This window comes from Octodon degus, unplaced genomic scaffold (genome assembly GCF_000260255.1).
Source record: "Octodon degus isolate 3935 unplaced genomic scaffold, OctDeg1.0 scaffold00011, whole genome shotgun sequence".
Taxonomy (NCBI): Eukaryota; Metazoa; Chordata; class Mammalia; order Rodentia; family Octodontidae; genus Octodon; species Octodon degus.
The window spans coordinates 15841041-15864896 of record NW_004524587.1 but is presented as its reverse complement, the minus strand read 5'-3'; the positions used below and the strand labels follow the sequence as shown (position 1 = coordinate 15864896).

Here is a 23856-nt window from a genome sequence, read left to right as displayed (position 1 = left end):
CGGTTCAATCCCCCAGCACCACATGCCAGCCAGCCCCGCCCCCTGGTGGGCTGAGCTGGCCACACACACACACACACACACACACATAAATAAATAAAAATTAAAAAAAAAAAAGTAAAACAAAAACAAAACTTAAAAGGTTAGAAGATACAGCACCCACAGGTTTAATCTCAAGTACTGAAAAATCGAATGAGTAAGAAAAAGGAACAAATTAAAAATACACAAAGGATTAGAATGCGTATTTCTCCAAAGAAGAGAAATTACCAATCAGTATGAGAAGGTATACAACATCGTTATTCATTAGGAAAATGCAAACCAAAACCACAATTAGATACTACTTCACACTGCTACTAAACAAATGACTAACAGGCGATAACAGATAAATACCCTTTATGTTTTGGCTGGGATGGCTCAGGGGGATGACTTCCAGTTTACTTGGAAAGTCAAGCTCCAACACACATCATTATGGTATAATATACTCTCTGATCTTTCCCTGCCTCTATCAGTTTCTCATTTTCAAGCTAGTGTTGCTAGAATTTTTTTCTTGGAATTCTTAAACCTAAATCCCTATCTCAAGGTCTACTTCTTGGGGTTAACCAAATTAAAATATAAAATGAAAGAGAATGATGGTGAAAAATATCAGACAAAAGAGATAAATGGCGTAAGTATGATAAATGGAGGGGTTTTGAACGAGTATCTATCTTTTCAGCTTCCTCAACCTTCCCTTCTCCAGAATCTTGAATTCTCTCTTCAAAAATATTTCTATAATCTAAGACTTCTTTGACAAACTGAACACAACAGCAGATACTGGTAGCCTCACCTATTTGGGAAGCTGAGGCAAAAGGATCCACTGAGGCCAATTCAAGGTCAGCCCGGGGAATATAGCAAGACCTTGACTCCAAAAATCAAAACAATAACCTGAGACTTTTGATACTGGAACTTCCCTCTAGCTACTACCATACACCTCTAGTCATGTTTCCTAAAAGACTAAGCTATTCATATTGTCTTCAGATTTTCCTATCTAAATATATACTACTGCTATGTGGCTGATCTCCAGTGAGGTTTTTTTCCCTTTCAGTACTGGAGATTAAACTCAGGGCTTCATGAATGTTAGGAAAATCCTCTACTATCTGCAAACCTTTGTTTTATCATTCTTATTCTTCTTCTTATTAATATTATTATTAGACAAGATCTTACTAAGTTGCCTAGGCTGGCAATAAACTTCCAATCTTCCTGCCTCTGCTTCTCAAGTGGCTAAGATTACTACCATGCCCAGGATAGTGATCATTGTTTGATAAAACAAATGACATCTAAATGAAAAATTCAGTGAAAAATTCAGTTCTCCTCTGTGATATGCGGTACAGATATTCTTACAAGACCTCTTTCTCATGAAGCATTCTAAGGTTTTGATTTCCAAGACATTATACTTTTGAATCTTTCTCCTTCCTGAAATGTTTCTTTCAGTCTTTTCTTTTTCCTGAGCCTATTCTCTTCAGCTAAACCTTTGTGTAGCTACACATTAGAAACACTATTCTCCATCCTTTTTCATATTCAGTTTGAATTTTTCTGAGAATAATTGTTACACTGTACCTTCCTACAGACTTTCTCGACAGTGATCCCCTCAGGTTCCTGCAATTATCTTATGCAGTATCATTATAAATTTTTTAAGTTATTTGTTTATTTGGTATAGGGTCTTGCTCCACAGCTTGGACTCGTAGTGATTCTCCTGTCTCAGTGTCCCTAGTACTTGTGTGCGCCACCACGCCTGGTGGCTAGTACAGCAAGCCCAGGGTTTCAGGGCCAGCATGGCATGTGGTACTGGAACTCGAATCCTCCTTTCACTTGTCAGGCAGGCGCTTAGACCACCGAGCTATCTCCTCAGCCCCCATATGGTATCATTAAACAACTACCATATAGCATTCTAAATATCAGCATGTTTTTGGTTTACATGTCAGTTTCCTGAAGCCAGGAATTAGGTGACAGACACAAAATAAGTGTTCAATGCTGAGTGACTTATTCCTGGATGCGGTTAGATAATCTGCAGCATAACTCACAAACACATTGTAATAAAATTCACTGTAGATATATGACTCATGGATTTCTCACCTTGTATTTTCTTTGTGTCCTCATCTTCCATGCTTGTCTATATTCTGATTTCTTTTTATTTTATCTGCAAGAGAATGGTATTTTTTCATTTTAAATTGGATTTTAAGAGTGGCAGAAATACAAATGCAAAAGACGTAGGAAAAGAACAATATTTTAATGCCAGAAGGACTTGATTTTGCAACTTATAAATGTGTGACATTGGACATGTTGCTTAAATTCTCTGAGATTTAGTTTCTTTCTCCGCAAAGTAAGTGGATGTTTTACCTCATAGAATTGTTCAAGTATTAAATTTTAAAACTCATATAAACTTTTGTTTATAAGAGCCTTTTAAAAGTAGGCATTCAACAAATGTTATTAAATAAACAAATGGTTGACTCACTAAATCAAACTGGTCCTCTTTTGGTCCCATTTCCTTTTCTTTTTTTTCCTCTATAAATCTTTAACCCAGTTTCAGATCAGATATCAACCATACATGAATCGAATTTGAAAACACAGACACAGACACACACCCTTTAGATTTTTATTTCTCTCCATAAACTAAAATTAATACTAATTTTTTCTAAGAACCCATGGTTATTTTTGGCATGGTATTCTACTGTTAAGCTTAAATCTTATATCATTTGTCAGAAAAATTTCCGTATACATCAATTGTCAGAAACCTGTGGTAACTATATATGGTCTCTCACATGTCCTAATTGAAAATGCTAAACTATATATATAATGTATCAAAGTCAATTTTAAAAAGTCAATTTAATTTCTTACAGCAACAAATTGGAACTGTAAAATTCTACTTTTTTATTGCAACAGGAAAATAAAATTTCTAAGCTTAAAGAAATTAAAAATATGAAGATTTTATAAGTTAATATGAATTTATTAGTTTTGTCATTCTAACTTAATATTACATTAAAAAGGAACATTATGATATATCCATGGGACAGAATATTGTTACAAGAATACTGATCTTGAATAGAAATGTTTAATAGCAACAAAAAAATGCCTATGTTATAAAGTTACCCGTAAAGATTCTAAATTTTATCTATAGTATAGTACCAACTAGATAGAGGCAAACATAAAACTGGATAGAAAGACAGCAACACTATTAACAGTCATGTTTAGGAAGTGATTCTAGGGCTATATTATTCCAGTATTTTTTTTACTTTTTTGTAACTTTTAGAATAATTTCTAACACACAGGAAGTACCTACTGTAGGCCAGACTGTCCTTTACACTTTAAAAATTATCTTTTTAGCCATCACAATATTTATAAGGCAGATATATGACCAAAGATGGATGAGAAAAGGGTAATTATTTGCCCAAGTTCCATAGAGTTGGAATGGAAACCAAGAACATCTGAGGCAAACAAAAGAAATTATCCATTATATGTCTCCTATATGGAGTACATATTCTCTGCATATTATATTATACATATCATTTTTAGGAAAATGAGTTAAGATTTGGAAAAAGAAAACTAGATTTTATTTATTTATTTTTTAATTTTTATTTATTTGTGTGTGTGTGTATGTGTGTGTGTGTGTGTGTATGGCCAGCTCAGCCCACCAGGGGGCGGGGCTGGCTGGCATGTGGTGCTGGGGGATTGAACCGCAGTCCCTGTGCTTTAGCTGAGCTTGTTCTAAGTAGGTGCTTTAGACCACTGAGCCATCTCACCAGCCCAAACTAGATTTTTTTTAAAATGAGGGGCTAAGGGCACACAACTCATTGGCAGAGTACCTGCCTAGCATCCACAAGGTCCTGCTTTGATACCTAGCACCACAAATTAAATAAAATAAAGTTCACACTGTACAATTTTAATGTGGCTAGTGAGGCCTAACTAGAGTAGCTTTAAAATTTTTTTTAAAATCATTTATTTACTTAGGTACAGTGTCTCACTACACAGCTCAGACTCTAGTGGGCCTCCTGTCTCAGCTTTCCCTAGGATTACAGGCATGTACCACCACACCTGGTTTCAGTGGTCGGCTCAGCACAGGGCCTTGCACAGCATGCAGTACTGGGGATTGAATCCCGGTCCTTGCACTTACCAGGCAGGCACTTAGACTGCAGAGCTATCTCCCCAGCCCCTAGCCTAGCTTTTAGTTCAACACTGCAGATTAATGCAGCTGAGTGGTACATTTGCCAGACTCTGGGTTTGATTCCCAGAAGAAGAAAAAATTAAACTGTTAAAAAAAAATGGACCACTGTATCCTATGAGGATGTTTTGTGAGAAAGCTTGAAGATTATTTCCTTAAGAAGCCACTCTCCTGCTTTTAATATAATTTTACTTTTAAAAGAGGGTTAATGTACAGGTGTTTTTTTTTTTTTTTTTCTTTTTGTAGTGCTGCAGTTCAAACCCTGAGCCTTGCAGATGCTAGACAAACACTTTACCACTGAGCTAAACCTCCAGCCCCTGTATAATTTTGAAATCTAAATATTTGGAAATTGAAACTGACAAATTACAGTACACTACATTCTTTTCTATCTTTTCCAATAAGTAATTATTCGGCACAGTAAAGACAGTTTGCCAAGCATCTAGTAGCAATAGTGTAAATTATCTAAAGCTAAATTCTTTAAAACATCCACAGCAACAGACAGCATAACTTTCAAAGGATAGGTAATTATAAAATTCTATCTAGATCTCTATCTACCTACCTATCTACCTTTTTTGAGACAGCGCCTCGCTGTACAGTTCAGGCTGGCCTTGCGTTCACTTTGTAGCCCAGGGAGGTCTCAAACTCGCAACAATCCTCCTGCCTCAATCTCTCGAATGCTAGGATTACAGGCATGCACCACCATGCCTCGCTAACATTCTATTTAAAATTATAAAACAAGTATAGTCCATTCCCAATAACAAAAACAGCTGCCAAATAATGCAGGTTACGAAGTGTTCTCAGTAATTACATGAATGGCTGCAAATTTTAACCAACGAGACTTCAAAATCCTTCACAGGGGCTGAGGAGATAGCTCAGTAGTCTAAGCGCCTGTCTGGCAAGCGCACGGACCTGGGTTTGATCCCCGATACTATATGCCATGCTGGCCCACTAAGCCCAGGCATGCCATGCCAGCCACCAAAATGGCATGGTGGTACACACCTGTAATCCCAGCACTAGGGAAACTGAGACAAGATCCTTTTGAGTTCGAGACCAGCCTGGGCTACATAGTGAGCTCAAGGCCGGCCTGAACTACACTGCGAGACCCTGTCTCAAAAAGACAAAAAACAAAGCAAACAAACAAACAAAAAACAGTTCAAATGGATTGTGAAGTGACAGTTAACCGGTTCCCAGAGAACATGCTGAGGGTACCAGGAATCAGCTAGCGCTACAATGTTAACAGCTGAGAGCATGATGCGCCATCACCTCAGCCAGGTTCCCCAGATAAGCTGCAATCTTCCAAGATCAGGCCAACTCCACCCTGCTCCCACGATTCCTGCTGACTGACACCAGCGCCTGCCCCCCTGCACAGCTGCAGGCCTCCTCAGGACTCAGGAAGAGGGTGTCGGGTAGACGGCGGGCAGGCTCCTGACGTGGCGGGGACGTCACGGGGACGTCACGTGGCCCTTGCTTGGCCTGAGAAACGGCCTCGACCCGAGGACCCCTCTCCTTCAACACGTTCACCTGGAGGCGGGGGAGCCTCGGGACGCGGACTCACAGCGCGCAGGTGTATGGAGGCCGAAGTGCATGGTACCTGGCAATGACCTCTTCCAGTCTGTGGGGACGGCTACAGCCTGGGGCCTGCCTGCTCAGGCCGACCCTGCGTCCTCGACTCCACACCTCCCCTCAAAGCACGCTGGGAAGGGGGCCCCGCCGCGTGGTACCACGTCGGAGTGGCTGTGAGAGGGCTTGTGGCTGCGCTGCCTGCCGTCCACAGGAACAACAGGCGCGCTACGACCAGGCTGGAAGGCGCGGAAGCGAAGGCTTTGGCCTGTCCACTTCAGGAGAGCGCTTGCTCCGACAGCCGCCTTGCCCACAGCACAGCCCTCGACGTCTCAGCCGGCTTGCCGCCAACGGGCCAGCTCACTTCCGCTGGGCGGGGCTTGCTGCCGGAACTTCCGCCCTTCGAGAGTCGCTGTGTGGCCTGTGAGCATGGCGCAGGCGCAGGCGCAGGCGTGACTAGCTAGCCTCTGCGCCGCCCTCGCTGCCAGCCTTCCGGATCCTAGGCCGTCCTCCTTTGAGTTAGGCCCTCTATTGAGGGGCAGCCTTGTCACTTGCCACACTGCTTCATCTGTTGTTGCCTCACGGACGACTTCAGTTGAGGCCAACAGCACTTTTCTCTGTCTAGACCTCAAGACCAGGGCCCTTGGCTCTCACGGTCCACGGCCTAGCCTTGTCCAAAGCCTCTGGCTTCCTTTAATAAAATCCAACTCACGGAAGTGTTGGGAGTTCGAGGTGAATTACTGTTAGGAGGCAATGCCTGCTGTGGCAAACGTCTCACATCTCTGGGAAGCACCCTCTGGGCAAATTCTAGCACAGCTGCTTAGGAAACACTATTTATCGTGTTCACTTGCATCTTTATTTTGCAATCTGTGGTCAGGCTTCCCAGCTCTCACCTCCAAGAAGGGCAAGAATAGGAGCAAGTGTTGGGACCAAAGGGGAAAGTCTCTACATGATTCACCGTTTGCTCTTCTGCCAAGGGCCTCATCGCCCAGTGCACACATAGGGTCACATGTCACTCCCTCACTGAAGTTGTCGTCACCCCATCAGGGGAGGAGAGACAAATGGAACTCTTCTGGAGAACATCAGGTTGGGGTGGCATGGGGAGCATGCATCATTGAAGCTCTCCACCTTGGTGGATGGTGATGCAGGCAGAGGTATCGCAGGAGCACAATCTGGGTGGATGCAACAGAACGTTCCTGCCTGTCACAGTGTATTACTCCTGGCCATGGAGGAGCTTCTCACCCATACCAGCATTTAAAAACTGACCTCCTGCATGTTTACGGTCCTTAAAGTACTGAGAATCATCCCTCAGTCATATAGGAGATCAGAAAATGGATCCTGCCTCCCCCTTTTAGATTTCAAGTTTGCAACTATGTCCATCAATGATTAATAATCCAATGTCACTAGTCTTCAAAATGGAGATTAAGGGGCCAGGGAGATGGCTCAGTAGAATAAGTGTTTGCCTGACAAGCGCAAGGGCCTGAGTTCAATCCCTGGTTCCGTCAAAAAAAAAAAAAAGATTAATATAGTCGGAACCCCATAACAGTTCAATAAGTAGGTGGCAAAACCTAAGTTAAGATGCCACTACATACCAGGGGATGGTTTTGTTTTCTGATGAAACTACATGTTCTGTAATGTTTCCTACTACATTGTATTCATATTTAACAAATGATGGTACTAAAGTATCCATAGCTAAAACCCACATATAGCTAAAATTCATTATTTAACATGGCAGTAAAGAATATTTAAGCTATTTAAAAATTTTTTTAAAAAATATTTTGTTTGGTACAGGATCTCACTGAACAGCTCAGACTTATAGAGATCCTCCTGTCTCAGCCTCCACAGTGCTGGGATTTCAGGTATGGGCTACCATACCCAATCTCAGTGGCTGACTCAGCCAGAGCCAGGCCAGCACAACATGCGGTACTGGAGACTGAACCCAGATTGTTGTGCTTGCCAGGCAGGCACTTAGATCTCTGAGCTATCTCTCCAGCCCCATATTTAGGCCATTTCTAATGAAGTAAAGATAATCAATGATAAATAACTGGAAAAAGGCGTAACAGTGGACTCAATGAGAAATGGTAACTTTTATTCTCTGGCAAAATGACTGCTTCCTTTCCCCTCCCTTCCAAATAACACTACATTAGTGCAAACGAGAAAAACATTTATTGAGGAAACAATTTAACAGCTGTTATTCAGCAGAATTTTACAGATTAAACTGTACAATAATTTTACTAAAGACAATTACAATTTTAGTCATTAACACGATACACAGGGTGCTAATCTATAACTGGTAAGTTGCTGAAGTTTGTGACATGCCACTATAAATGTAAGTATTATTAAAAATTACAAACTGCTTGGTGACTATTTTAATAACTTCTTGAGCAGCAGCTCCTGAAAAAAAAAAAAAAAAAAAAAAGCAAATCTTTGAAAAGAGAAAATATCAAGAGTTAAAATAAAATTCAGTTTTGTAAAGAAACCTTTTCCCCCCATAAGCAATACTTAAAAGCAATCTAAAACAGGCATAACTTACTCATATCAAAATAAAAACTATAATTCTTTATTAACTGTGATATTACATTTGGCTATGTCACAAATTAAAAGAATGGATTTTTAATTATGGTAGTATAAAAGATTGGCAAGATACAGTAAATGAACAAAAAAAAGTTTAAACAGCAATGGCTGACAGAACTCTTTTTTTTTGATTCAGGGTGTGTAGTTGTGTAGTTTAGGCTGACCTTGAACTCACTATATAGCCCCGGCTGACCTCGAACTCAGTAATCCTCTTGCCTCAGCCTCTCCAGTGCTGGGATTACAGGCAGCACTGTAATCCACACCTGGCCTAGATGAAACATTTTAAAGTATACACAGAGGCAGAAAAGATTCAACAGAAGGACATCCTTATGTTGAACTTGAACTTTATTTTAGGATTATTTTACATTTATAATAAAAAGGGATGATGGTATAATTATTCTAAATATATCTATAACTTCAAAAGGACCTATATTAAATAATGCCAACCAGTTATAATTATTCAAAAGAAAACACTACAAATAAAGTTCTGCATCTTTTTATAATTCAAAGCTGCTTTTTCCCAAAGCACTCATTGACATTATAGAACTTCAGACTCAGGATACAGCAGGGAAAAAAAGATCAAAGAATCTGCTACTTGCTCTCATGGACACCACTTTTTAGGAGTGAGCAAGAGCTAATTTACAAATAATAAAATCATCATGAGCGCTAAGGAGAAAAAGAAAGGTGAGAAGATGTGACTCCAAGTAGAGGACTCAACTGTGGAATCAGGATGGCCTCAGAGAGAACACTGCCAACCAAAGGGAATATGAGGGACTAGAACAACACTGTTTGAAATGATTAGAGAAGACACAGAAGTAAAGTAAAATTTTATTCCATTTATTCTTTATTTTTAAAAAATTATTTGGTACAGGGTCTCACTATGAAAATCCTCCTGTCTCAGCCTCCCCAGTGTTGGGAGTGTGTGCACCATGCCGTTTTGGTGGCCAGCACAGAAGCATGGCATAGGGGATTAAACCTGGGTCTGTGTGCTTGCCAGGCAGGTGCTTAGACTGCAGAGCTATCTTCCCAGCCCCTATACTTTTTTTTTTAACTGTAGGAAGTAATCTCCCCTCTCTGGTTGTGTCTCTTCTTTGATGAATTTGCCCTTCTCTGTCAACTAACAGTTTGCTATTTAAGCATAAAAGACTGGTTTTATTTAAAATAAATAATCCAGAATCAGACTTCAGTTTGATTTTCATTTGGAACACTTTAATTATTAATCAGACCTAGATCTACCTTCAAAACATTTAATCATCTAAAAGGAAAACATAAGCAAATGCAGTCTACAGGAGGTCACAGGCTAGAAACTAATGTTTGTTTGTTTTGAGGGTATTATGGACTGAGTGTGTCATCATTCCTTACCCCTCCCCCAAATTCCTTTGTTGAAATCTTAACCCCCAATGTGACTGGTATCAGGAAGAGAGGCTGCTGGGAGATTAGGTCACGAGGATGAACGAAACTGCATAGAATGGGTTAGCACCTTTTTTTTTTTTTTGTATTTTATTTTATTTATTTTTTGCAGAACCGGGGATTGAACTCAGGCCCTTGCACTTGCCAGGGAAGCGCTTATTCTACTGAGCTATCTCCAAGGCCCCCCCTTTTTTTTGTATTTTAGGGAAGGGTCTACAGGATGTTCAGGGTCTCACTACTAGGTTGGACTTATAGTGATCTGCCTTTTTACAGCCTCCCAAGAGCTGGGATTACAGGTGCACACCAACACGCCCAGTCTCAATTGCTGTCTCAGTGCGCTCCAGGGGCAGGGCCAGCAGGGCAAGCCCGGGGAAATCCTGGCCCCTAAGTCTGTTTGCAGGCACTTTAACCCAATGAGCTATTTGGCCAGCCCTAGTACCTTTCTTTATAAAAGAGATCCTGGAGAATTCTTTTGTAATTTTTTCCATCATGTGAGTACACAGCAAGAAGGCCATCTATGAGAGTAATGAAGTGGGTTCTACCAGAACCTGATCATGCTGATACCCTTATCTTAGATTTCCAGAACAGTGAAAAATAAAATTTGTTATTTATAAGTCTATGTTAATCTATTATATAGCAGCCTGAACTAAATCAAGACAGAAGAGTGAGGGAAAAAAGAAATGAAGTCTTTATGAAAAGAGAGGGCACTTTTTAATTACGGCTTAAAGAACATGAAAGTTTTAGACATGCAGAAATAGATTTTGAGGCCATCAAGCCCAGCAAAGCAAAGCCACAGGAGTAGGAAAGGGTACGTAGATCCAGGACATAGGGTCATTGGTAGCACGCTAGAGTCACTGGACTTCTTTCTGAGGTCTGTTGGAGAGAGAACTGAGGTGTATGAGTATGTGAGTACAAGAGTGAGCATGTGTGCGTGTGCACACATAATGATGGTACAGACAGATGGACTGCAGGGGAAGAGACAGAAACAAGGAGACCAATTTGGTCTCTCACAAACAGAGAGAGGAGATTACTTCCTACAGTAAAGAAAGTGGGCAGTGGCGGTGGAGGAGTGGGGGTGTTAGCTACTGAATCATCTAAACTTAATACGACATCGAGTCACTGACCACCCTAAGTAAAATAGCTAAAAAAACAAAACTTGGTATTGAAATATGTATTAATGATATTATGTAACAACAAATAAGCCTTCTTATCTATGGAACTCACCCCCTAAGAATGCAGCAATGGTATGTGGCTCAGCAGCTCCATATCGGCAACTACATGAAAGAATAGAGACATGAACTTAGATTAGTTTTATAAAACGCAGGGTATTATCTCTTATATACCCTAAAGATACTCACAATTCATGTACATAATCATCTTTCACCATTACAGATAATCCATATTCCTGAAGAAAACCAGTCAGACAGGACTTTAATTTTCCTATATCTTCTTCTACTTGATAGTTAAATACCCCTAAAACAATATATACAAATTAATCTTATAAATATGATTGAAAATCCAGTTTCAGGTGTCAAAACAGTAAGATATAAACTGGGGAACAAAAGTAACAGAAACTATTATTTACAAATATTGGAAACAATTGATTATATCTTTATGTGAAGTAGATAATATCATCATCTACAAATCAGAAAACTGGGGCAAAGATTTATGTTTTATTTGTCTTTTTAAGATACAGTTTCACTGTGCAATTCAGGTTGGGCTTGAGCTCACTTTGTAGCCCAGGCTGATCTCAAACTAGCAATGATCCTCCCATCTCAGTCTCTCAAGTGGTGGGTTTACACACATGCACCACCACATCCAACAGACCTAGTTACTATTATCCTTATTTTACAGATGAAAAAAACTGAGGCATAAATAGATTACTGAGCTCATAAATAGCAAACTTAAAATATGAGTCCAGGCAGTTCTTGACCACTTACCAGACCAATTAATAAAGTACAGATAACCAAAACTTAAGTATTTTTGTTAATTTTTATAAGATAATATAACAGGAAATATTAAAGTTAACAATTTTATCAAATGTATTCAATATAAGAATTGACTGATTAAAATGACATCTGTTCTGACATCATTCTGTATAGTCAGTATGTAAACAATGGTACTGCCCAAGTGACACGAAGGGCAAACGTAAGTTACTGATTAAATGGCAATGTCCTAAAGTGTCTGCTTAGGCAGAGCGCAGCAGCCAGGGTTTGATCCCTGGCGTGCTGTGCCGGCCCTGCCCCTGGGGTGCGCTGTAATGGCGATTAAGACTGGGCACAGTGGTGCATGCCTGTAATCCCGGCACTTGGGAGGCTATAAACAGGAGGATCACTACGAGTCCAACTATGTAGTAAGACCCTGTACCAAACACAAAAAATAATAAAAATAATAATAAATGGCAATGTCTGCAAAGGTAAGTTATTATTACTACTGCAAGAGAAATATAATTATCATAATATTAGGTATTATTTAAAATCAGTTTCTCTTAGCTCCTTAGTTGAAAAAATTATTACTCTTCGTGATAATAGTACTTTTTTTTTTTTTGGTGGAAGTGGGGATTGAACTCAGATCCTTGCGTTTGCCAGTCAAGTGCGTATCCTACTGAGCCGCCTCCCTGGTCCCTATGATAATAGTACTGAGTACTTACAAATGTGCTGATAGTATTTTAAGTGACTTTTATATGTCACATATTTAACCATTATAATCCAGAGTTGATTCTATTATGTAACGTTATATAAATCAGAGAACTGAGTAAAGTCTGTGCTCAATATACTCTGGCCAGCTCAGCCCACCCTGGGGGCGGGGTTGGCACCGTATGTGGTACTGAAGATTGAAGGGAGGTCCCTGCATTTGCCTGCACTTGCCAAAGCAGGCACTTTAGTCCGCTGAGCTATCTTGCCAGCCCTGTTTCCACTCGTAATATAAGCTGACCCTGTGAAATGCATGAGACAAGATATAAGTGCTGCTATGTGGCTTCAAAGGGAAGGTTATAAAAAGCTTTGCCTATTCTACTTGAATCTTTTAGAATATTAACTCTGGAGAAGACAGCCAACATGTAAGAAGTCTAACAGAGGACTGCCATAATAAAAGGAAGCTCAAATTCACTACACAGAGAGAGATGCCTGACCAGCCTTCGGTTGTTACTGCCATCTTTCCTCTGCCGACCATTTCAGTGAAAGTATCTTGCTGGATGTCAAACTCTGTCAAGCCTTCAGCCCAGGCACCAAACAACTACATAGAACCCCTCAAAGAGAATTGCTGGAGCCAGTTAATCCACAAAATCATATAAGATGACAACCTGTCTAAATCACTAAGTTCCAGAGCAGTTTTTTGATGTAATAAATATTGGAATATATTCCAATCAAATAATACAAAGAAAGTAATATACATTGCTTTATTTTCTTTTGGTAAATCTGATCATTATGACTATAAACTGAGAGCATACTACATTAGTTGGGACAACAGGTTTTATGATATGTCTAATCTAGGATGTGTTGCTATGAAATAACCCTACATAATTAAAATTATCAAGAATAAAAATAGTCTGCTCTTGGGAGGCTGTCAACAGGCGGATCACTCAATCTGATCTAGTACTGAGACCCTGAACACCTTGTAGACACTTCCCTAACAACAACAACAACAAAAAGAATAAAAATATTCTGAGCAACTGTAGATCTTGCCAATTCTATCACTATATTTTCAGACAACACAGAACAGACATTGAATAAAGAAGTCTCAGGCCGGGGAGATGGCTCAGTAGAATAAGTGCTTCCCTGGCAAGGGCCTGAGTTTAATCCCTTGTTCTGCCAAAAAAAAAAAGAAAGAAAAGAATTCCCTATACCTCTAAAGTTCTGAGTTCAGAAGTCACTGGCATATTTCCTGTGATTTTTCTTTTCCACTAGATGAAATTTAATGGAGTCTTAAAACTATGAAAACTGAGAGAAAAAAAAAAAAACTTTTTTCTTCTATTCACATTTAACCAGCATTCCTCTGTAATAGAATGAATCCCTATCTGCAAACAGTTATATTTAAAATATAAATCAGAGTTCCTGTCTAGAATGAACTAGGTATAATTTGTTCACAAAATGAAATTGAAGTATCACTGTTATAAACACCCAGAAAATACTTTAAGATTTAATTCAAATGTTTACTCAAGATTTTATTGTACTTGGCAATTCTATTGCTATTCTTACCTGGATATCTACCATGTTGTTTATAAAATCTATCAACAGCCCGTAACATTAAGTACAAAACTATCTCATTATCTGGATTGTCCATACTGGAAACTGAAAGGGAGAAAAAAATCAGAATAATTTGAGGAATCTGTAATACACAAACAACGAAAAGTTACTATGCACTCAAGTTTCAGGATACAAGACAATACTGTTACAAACTTTATATATTTTGTGACAATAAAATAGAAGTTGCTAAATAATGATGAAAGGAAATATATTAAAATGTTACCCACTGGTCTAACAGACTACTAGCTGGAGTCTCACAATCTGTTTTGTGGTACCAGAGATTGAACTCTGGCCCTTGCGCTTGCCAGGCAAGAGCTTATTCTACTGAGCTATCTCCCCAGCCCCCCACTTTTTTTTGTAGTACCAGGGATTGAACTTGGGTCCTTGCGCTCGCCAGGCAGGCGCACTTATGGTGCTGAGCTATATCCCTAGCCCCCGAGAGTCATATAATCTCTTGTGAAAATAGTTGGATGATATTAGTTCTTATGCATGCATACAGAGAACTTGGCAACTTAAATCTAATTTATGTACACATTAAGTTTTTATAGAATATAAATTAAAATTTAGGCTTAAAGAATAAAACCAGACTATAAATATTTACATTTTTTATTATCACGACATATTCAACACTATTATATTGAGTTTTGAACCTAGGGTCTGACACTGAGCGACATCCAGAGCCTTTTTTATTTTTGTTTTTTGAAGACATGTTCTAAGTTGTTGATACCTCAAACCTTGTGATCCTTCTCTGTGAACCTCCTTATGAGTTGAGATCACAGGACACACCACTGTGCTCATTCAGAAGGTCTTTTTTTTGTTTTGTGGAACCGGGGATTGAACTCAGGCCCTTGTGCTTGCCAGGCAAGTGCTTATTCTACTGAGCCATTCCCCGGTCCCAAAAAGGTTGTTATACTCACTAATTTCATCCTTGTTCATTGTATCCACACCATATTCTTCAGCTAAGGAGCGACATCGCACCACTCGAAGAAATGCAGAATTGCTGCCTGAACACAGGAAAGACTTGATGGAAATAATAGTTGTAACAAGTCAATATTCAAATCAAACATGACCTTAAGAACAGGAAATTTCATCATGTACCCTTCAAAGACATGAAACTATGGAGAAATGTGTACTTGGCTCTAATGGTTAGCAGAGAAGGCAGCAGAGCACAACTCATCTTAAGTTCATATGCTTGGCGTAGCAACTATTTTGGCACTGAGTAGGATGCTAGCAAACTCTCTGAGCTTCAGTTTGTCATCTGTAAGACTGTTCACTTATGAGAGTTCTGTGGATCAAACGTGGCAAAAATATAAAGTGTATACCTAATGCAATGCCTGGCTGAACAAACAGTAGTTTTCATCACTATTATGGATAAATCCTAAATGGGACAGTATTATGCAATATGCTCTTAGAATATGTAAAGCTGTTAAAAAAAAACATAAAAAACTCTCTATTGTGGAAATGTTTAAATATATGCTGCAGTAGACAAAACAAACTGAAATAGTCAACATCTGGCTTTTAATCCGGTATCACATCATCTAACAGAATAAACAGATACACACCAGAAGCAAGATTAGCAGTGTAACAAAACATTAAAACTGAGCCAAAGCAGTCACTGTAGAAATGTTGTGAAATGGGTATCTTAGAATATCTTACGGGAAAAACAAAAAGAGTACTTTAAGGAGTGGAAGCATACAAAATATGTCTTCAGACAGCATGTAAAATAGACTTTTTTATTATTCTATAACTCTTGTGGTACCGGGGATTGAACTTAAGACTCTGCGCTTGCCAGACAGGCACTTATTCCACTAAGCTAGCTCCCTGGCCCTATTTTGCAACTCTTAAATAAAAGAAAATGTTTTTCCTATTGAGGACTTACAGAGATGATTCCAGAAGCCCAGCTACTGTAAAACTAGAGAGTAAACTCTTAATCTCATTATAGCCATTTCACACAGATCACAATGAGTATTTAAACCACAGTTGTTCACACACACACACACACACGACCCATGACTTCATAGTCTCAGACATCATTTACCTTAAAGTTACTAAGCCAAAACTTGTGGTAATAATAATTTTCAACTAACCTTCATTCCTTTTAACATTGCCACAGATATATGTGATCTACCTATGACCCCATTTTAAAATACCCTGTCTCCCAGCACCTGCAAAGCTGAAGCAGACTGCCATAAGTTCAAAACCAGCCTAATGAGGGCTGGCAAGATAGCTCAGCAGACTAAGCGCCCGCTTAGGCAAGTGCAGGGACTGGGGTCTATTCCCCAGCAACACATGCCGTGCTGGACCTGCTCCCAGACACACTGAGTAGGCAACTGAGATGGGGTGTAGTGGTGTATTCCTGTAATCCCAGAGCTGAGGAGGCTGAAAACAGGGGCATCACTACGAGTCCATGCTGCATAGTGAGACCCTATACCAAACACATTAAAAAAAAAAGCCTCAGCTACATAGTGAATTCGAGGCTAACCTACACTGTATAGCAAGACCCTGTCTCAAAAAAACCCCACACAAAAACAAGCCAAAGGCCTCTCTCTCCATTTATTTTATTCTGAGGGAACAAAAATTTCAATAGATACATCCCATTAAGACCATGAAACATTTAAAGTTTCAACCATCTAAGATTTCTGTAAACACTCTCTGTGGAACATTTTCACCAAGCAAAATAAAAACATCAATCCAAGGAGACTTACAGAGTAATTTTAATTCTTTCTCCGAAATGGACTCTGGTGCCTGTAAAGAGAGAAACTCAGGCTTTGCTCCAGCACAAAGACCAGCAGAGGGCACAGCACAAAGCCAAGGGCTCTGCAAAGGGGAGGCTGCTTTCAGGAGCTCAGAGAACACTTCCAAATCCCTGTTTCCTTACAACAGGTATTCTCATTAGGCTGGCAAGTGAGTGCTCCCTCTAAAGTAGCCAGAGCCAGCGTTCCTTGCTGGAGTTTTGTGATCAGGCCTCCTACAGAAAATGTACAGCCACTGTGGCCAGCAGTTTACCTGGCCAATGGACTGTAACAATTTGGCAACATGATGACCTACAGCAGCAGCATCTTTCTTTGCTTTTTCACGGTAACTGAAAAAGAACAATAAAAATTATAACTAATAAATTGTGCAACTGGCAAAATTTAAATTATCATTATGAAGCAAATTTTCTTTTTAATGAAAACATACTAGTACAGAAATGTGAAAATGCAAAAGAAATGCCACCAGCAGAACCGCTGAATGGTCAGGGATCTTTCCAGTGATGGTGACAGACTCTTGGGGCTCACTAACACCAACACTACCACAATTAACAGCATCTAACTTAAAACTGTCTCATAGGTGGATCTATAGCCCAGGTTTCTCCATCATAGGACCTAAGAAATTAAGTTACTGAAGAACAGGAAGGGGCTGGCCAAATAGCTCAGCAGATTAAAGTGCGTGTAAGCAGGCCCAGGGGCTGGAGGTTCGATACCCTGGCCCACCATACCCGCCCCACCCCCGGAGCATGCTAAGACAGAAACTGAGACTGGGCATGGTGGCGTGTGCCTGTAATCCCAGCTCTTGGGAGGCTGTAAACAGGCGGATCACTACAAATCTGATCTTGTAGTGAAACCCTGAACACCCTGTAGACCCTTCCCTAAAATACAGGGGGGAAAAAAACCCCAAAACAAAAAAACCAGGAATTAACTCCTGGAAGTCAAGTCTAGGGCAAGTTAATATTTTCAAATTTTATATATTTATTGGATACAGGGTCTTACTTGCAGTGATCCTCCTCCGTGCTGGGATTATAGGTACGTGGCATACAGTACCAGGAATCAAACTCAGGTCCTTACATTTGCCAGGAAGGCTCTTAGACTACTGAGCTATCTCCCCAGCCCAAATATTTAGAAACTGTCCGTCTACAAATTCATGCAAAACTTTTTTAGATCTATATATTTCTCCCTCTAAAAATGATCATTCTTTAAACTTACTATCTCCCACAGTGTTTGTACTTCTTTCAGTTTTCAACCGACCTTTCTCAAGTTTTGAGAAGTTCAACTCTTAGAACAGGATAAGAAACCAAGAGTCATTAAATGGTAATTTAGATGTCTGACACTGCTTGCCTTGTGAGCACACCAAGCCTGTACTTGTGGATTTATCATCAGTAGGTCCCAAGTACATAAAAGTAACATCCATGGAGACCAATCCCTACAGCAATCTATCTGGGTCAGGCTAGCAATCCCGAAGATAGCAGGTATCTATCTTCAATGATGGATCTTTTTTTAAAAATCTTTTTATTCATTTATTTATTTGGTACAGGGTCTCACCATGCAGCTTGGACTCATAGTGATCTCGTTTCAGCTCTGAGTCCAAGCTGTGTAATGAGACCCAGAACTGGGATTACAGGTGTGGGCCACGCCACCGATTTCAGTGGCTGTAATAGTGCACCTAGGGCTTAGGGGCGTGGCATGGCATGCAATGCTGGGGATCAAACCTGGGTCCTCGCACTTTCCAGGAGGGGCTTGGACTGCCGAGCTATCTCCCCAGCCCACTGACAGATCTTTTAAACTTTGAAAAATTAATTTCATGAATTCGTAACACTGAAGACTTCACAGTTCAAAAGTTATAGAAAAAAGCCCATAGCTAAGAGTAAGTGCTCTAAAGCTGGGTTTTATGAGGTTCAAATCTTAATTTTATCATTTAGCAGCTATATAATCTTGTTTAGCCTCCTCAGCAATGAAACAAGCCTTATAAGGTTGTCATTTTTTTTTTTTTGACCAATTTTGCATACTTATATCTGGTAATCTGAATAACTAATTTGAAGATAACAGTATGCAATGTAACAACCACTGTTGAATTTCTATTATCTTATTTACTGAAATTCTGTATCATTTCTAATGTTATTTTTTATTATCTTAAAAAAAATAAATTTCAACAAATGTCAGAAGATAGCAAAAAAAAACCCCATGTGTATTAATACAGTATTGACTAGAATGTAACACAGAATAAATGATCAAATGTGAGGTTTTACACTGAAATGGCAAAGAAAAAAAAAAAAACCTAGCCTTAGAGATATATGGAAACTCTATACTTTCCACTCAAATTTGTCTTGAAACAAAAACTGCTCTAAAAAATAAAATCTATTTAAAATCTATTTCTAGACAGATAAGCCTGTAGGAGGCTGAGGCAGGAGCATCACAAGACACAGTGAGATACTCTGCCTCAAAAAAATTAAATTAAATCTATTAAGAAAAAACAAATGTCCCTACATTCTTTAGCTTACTTTGAAAAGCAGTGAGGTTATAATAGACTTCCATTTGATTTCTGACTGATGAACTATCTATCCCTAAAGTAAACAGAACTAATTGTTATACAGTTTAAAAACAGCAACTCACACATTTTGTAGTTTTATATATTTGCCTGAATCTGCAATCATGTCAGGAATTGTGCCTCGAACTGGTAAACTTCCTTGACCTTCTTTGGCCACAAATTCCTTTAAGGCACGAGCTAGAATCCAAAATGGTGGAGTCTAAAAGAATATGGAAAATTAACAACAAATGTTGTTTTAATTTGATCCAGAGATTAAAGCAGTATAATGTTTACTCTGTATTGTTACCTGTTTTGTAATATTTATGCAGCAATCATCATTAAAGATATCTTCAATATTGCTCGGAATCTAATAAAAGAACATGAAATACTTATATTAAGAACTTTCCCACCTTTAATAAGTCAATGATATTTCTTCAAATAACTTCTATGAATTCTCAAAATGTAATACAATAGTCAATTTTTGATGTTTTATTTCAAATCAGACCAGATAGAGCTCTGATGCAGAAAAGAAAATAGAAGAAAGCTTTCTCTTGTCTGATGTTAGCACTCAAGCCTATTTCATGAGTGGTGGAAAGGAGCCCAAACAATTATTTTACATAGTTACAGCTGAAGACCAAGATTTTGAAAACAATTAAGACAAAACAAAACACTGATTTATTTAATGTAATTTTTTCCCCCCAGTACTGGGGATTAAACTCAGGACCTCGCACTTGCCAAGGAAGCGCTTATTCTACTGAGCTTTCTCCCTGATCCTATTTAATTAAATTAATTAATTAATTTGGTACAGGGCCTCACTATGCAGCTCAGACTCATAGTAATCCTCTTATCTCAGCATTCCCAGCATTGGGATTACAGGTGCATATCACCACACCCAGTTTTAGTGACAGCTTGGTGCACTGGGTTCTGGGGCCTGCATGGCATGGGGTAGGGGGAAGAGAACCCAGGTCCTTGCACTTGCCAGGCAGGCACGTTTAAAACCACCAAGCTCTCTCCCCAGCCAGCTGAAAACAAAGATTATAGACATTAGTACTGATCAGATTTGTAATTTTCCATCTTGTCAAAAGTTTGAAATCTGGGCCGGGGAGATGGCTCAGTGAAATAAGCGCTTCCCTGGCAAGCGCAAGGGCCTGAGTTCAATCCCCGGTTCCGCAAAAAAAAAAAAAAGTTATTAAAAAAAAAAAAAGTTTGAAATCCTTGCACTCTCATTAGTGGCTATTGAAAGAAAACCACTGTGAAAATAACCTAAAATAATTAAATTATGTCATTCTATTGCTAGCAAGACTATCAGACATTAATAAAATATGTAAGAATTATAGATTTTCACTCTACTGCTGTGTGAAAAAAAAGAAAATTTAATTGCAACCATCTAACTGCTCTGCTTCCACTCTTAGCCCCCATCATTCTATCTATGCAAGCGCCAAAACGAGCTTTTAGGGCTGGTGAGATGGCTCAGTGGTTTAAAGCACCTACTTAGAACAAGCTTAGCAAAGCACAGGGACTGTGGTTCAATCCCCCAGCACCCCATGCCAGCCAGCCCTGCCCCCTGGTGGGCTGAGCTGGCCCCCCCCCCCCACAATAAATAAATAAAATTAGAAAAAAAAAAAAGAGCTTTTACAAATACAAGTCATACCACTCCCATGCTCAAAAACTCCAATGGCCTGCAAGGCTGCTACAATCTGGCCCTTTCTGCTTCTCCAAATACAAATCCTTCCAACCTCTTTCTCCTTCATGCCAATCACATTGGCTTTCCTCCTGACATCTGAACAAACAAGCTTTATCCCACATCAGAACCTTTTGCACGTATGCTGCCTCTACCTGAAAAGCTCTTCTATTAAACCTCTACAAGTTACTTTACTCACGCACCTATTGAGTGCATCCCTTTGTGAATCTCTGTGAGCCCATCTGAAACAGCCTCCTGAACCCAGACCTCTTTCTGCCCCATTATGTTCTACTCTCCAGGTCCAATTTTTTTTTTTTTTTTTTAAATCAGGGTCTTGCTATTTACCATGTAGTTCACACTGGTCTTAGTCACTATTAACCCAGGCTGGCCTTGAACTTGCAGCGATCTTCCTGCTTCAGTCTCCCAAGTACTGGGAGGTACTCCCAAGTATGTGCTGTGATGCCTGGCTGTTCGTTCACAGTAACTAGTTTACTTAGTTAGCTTTTTATTTAGTTTACTGTCTCTATTCACAAGTACTACATTTAAAAAACTGAGGTAAATTTCATATTCAGTGAGACGTACAGACCTTACAGAACAATCTGATGCACTCTGGTAACTATACATACATATTTTCAACCATCACTTCAATTAAGACATAGAAATTTGTCATCACCCCACATGTAGATTCACGAAGTATATACTTTAATCACTTGGCAACACTAGTTCATTGTCTTAAAAAAGTTTACGATAATAGCTTAAGAGCAGGCCAGGGATCTAGCTCAGTGGCATAACTGCATGCCTGGCAAGCACAAGGTCCTGAGTTTGACCCCCAGTACTGGAAAATAAATAAATATATACATACATATATACATACATATATGGGGGCGGGAGGGGGCAGCAGTGGGGATCAGGGATTTAAACTGATAAGAACAGATACTACACTGGATCTTAGCCAAAAGGCCGAGAAGCGATGGATCAGGGATTTAGTTTAGTGGTGCAGTGCCTGCCTGGAAAGTGTGAGGCCCTGAGTTTGATTCCTGGAAACTACCCCCACAAAAAGAAAACAAAACAAAACAAACAAAAAAAAAAAACCACACTTTCCATTATTCCAAATAAATACTATGAGAAGAAAATATAGGGTAATGCAACTTTCCAGAAAGCACTATTTTGGAATAAGGGGTTTTTTTTTGTTCCTCGAATGCCTTCAGGGCACTTTTGGCCAGCAGGAGAGTTGTGAGGTTCGAACTCCAGCAACCTGAGGCTGACAGCTTTGTGGAAGCAGCCACTTAAAGGACTGAGCTAGGGCCAGGCCCCCAGAAAGCACTATTTTGAATTAGCAAAATAATCACCTTACAAAATAGGATAAATTTACAGCTACTTTCGCTTAATTCAAAGAGAAGAAAGAGGTGTACTAAGAGTGTTTGGACAGAATATCCTGTCTGCTTCTTGTACTATGGATAACTACTAGGAAGATAACAATGTACAATGTATTGATTATCAAAACTGTCCTATGAATCAGCTGTGAAACTATCTCATTCATATTTATTTCTCAATAAAAAAATTAAAAAAAAATCACCTTCATTACATAGTTCCCACCCCCAAACTACTATTTGAAAATTGTATGCCTCTAATAAATAAAGCTGTGCTATATTTATTGCTAACTATAGATTTAAAAAGTTATAATCAATTTTCATATGAGAACTTCAGAAAACATTTTTCTTTTATGAATCTTTCACCAACTCTAATACCTTAGTTGTATTTAGCGCTGTGTTCACATTTTTAATAGCTTCTTCAAAATTCTCTTCATCTTCTGGAGTTCCATTTTCATTCTTCAAAATTCCTATTAAAATGGAAAAAGGGTTAATAAACGCTAGCCATTTTCTTCTCACTCCTTCTATCCACAACAGTATAGAAATAATCTTGTCATCTTGTCATATTCTTGGGTTTTTTTTGGGTGGAACCAGGGATTGAACTCAGGCCCTAGCGCTTGCCAGGGGAGCACTTATTCCACTGAGCCATCTCCCCAGCCCCCAATCTTGTCACATTCTTTTTTTTTGGGGGGAGGGGGGCGACCCAGGGATTGAACTCAGGCCCTTGTGCTTCCCAGGGAAGCGGTTGTTCTACTGAGCCATCTCCCTGGCCCCCTATCTTGTCACATTCTAAGGGAGGATCCAAATACTGAACTCCAAGAATAGGGCTTATCATTTGTCCTTCTTAAAACCATATAAGAGAAAGCTCATGATGGCATCATATCACAAAGCTACTAAAACTGAATAAATATCTGCTTCAAGAAATTTGCTTTACCAACTTTACATGATATTTAAGCACATCCCGTATTACCTTGTCTAATCAAATCTCTGAAGTCTTCTTTTTCTTTATAGGTTTTAGGAATTCGTCCATTTGTCTAAATTGGTTAAAAGTTTTAAAATATTTAAAAACTTAAAATACGGAAATTGAGAGTCCAAAGTTCTCCCCATGCTCCACCTGAGAGTCTATCAATAAATATATACCTCAATGAAGTCAGAGTTTCACTTGGTAGAATTAAGAAACTAAGACCCATTTCTCTACATTCATTCCCCACTGCTAGTTTAAGAATGACACCTATTCAAATTTTAATTTGTTAATAAAAATGTCAGTATTGAAAGAGCTACTAGATTTAAATTTAAAAGCCCTAAAACTCCACAAAGAAAAAATTAATCTCCCATTCCCTTTTACAGAAATTCTATCACAAATTGAAAATATATTTACGTATAAATTTTTTTAAAAAAGACATACTTCACTATACCACTGTGCTAAATATTTAGCTACAATCACAATCCATGGAGTATGGCTGTGGTCCTAAAATAAAAATCAAAGAAAATAACAGTATTAGTTAAAAATTCTTCACTGTACCATATCATTTTTAAAAATTCAATAAT

The 23856-nt window shown here is 39.1% G+C and overlaps 2 protein-coding genes and 1 pseudogene across 3 annotated transcripts in view; all 3 read right to left on the bottom strand.

Annotated features, from left to right (window-relative positions):
* Positions 1-6180, bottom strand: part of Terb1 (telomere repeat binding bouquet formation protein 1) — a 47130-nt gene extending 40950 nt beyond the window's left edge. Inside the window, exon 1 of the mRNA XM_023709337.1 lies at positions 6114-6180. Within this exon, the coding sequence (XP_023565105.1) occupies positions 6114-6180 (67 nt within the window). The remainder of the gene's footprint in view (positions 1-6113) is intronic.
* A 1718-nt stretch (positions 6181-7898) lies between these two features.
* The window catches only part of Nae1 (NEDD8 activating enzyme E1 subunit 1), a 27040-nt gene continuing 11082 nt past the window's right edge, over positions 7899-23856 (bottom strand). For both annotated transcript variants that reach the window (XM_004625906.3, XM_023709316.1), the window contains exons 9-20: positions 23714-23776; positions 23279-23342; positions 22687-22778; positions 19565-19624; positions 19344-19477; positions 16984-17059; positions 16683-16722; positions 14895-14981; positions 13930-14022; positions 11092-11206; positions 10958-11007; positions 7899-8143 (exon numbers count right to left, since the gene is read on the bottom strand). In XM_004625906.3, the coding sequence (XP_004625963.1) occupies positions 8034-8143; positions 10958-11007; positions 11092-11206; positions 13930-14022; positions 14895-14981; positions 16683-16722; positions 16984-17059; positions 19344-19477; positions 19565-19624; positions 22687-22778; positions 23279-23342; positions 23714-23776 (984 nt within the window). In that variant the 3' untranslated portion in view covers positions 7899-8033. The remainder of the gene's footprint in view (positions 8144-10957; positions 11008-11091; positions 11207-13929; positions 14023-14894; positions 14982-16682; positions 16723-16983; positions 17060-19343; positions 19478-19564; positions 19625-22686; positions 22779-23278; positions 23343-23713; positions 23777-23856) is intronic.
* LOC111815107 lies at positions 21709-21910 on the bottom strand (annotated as a pseudogene).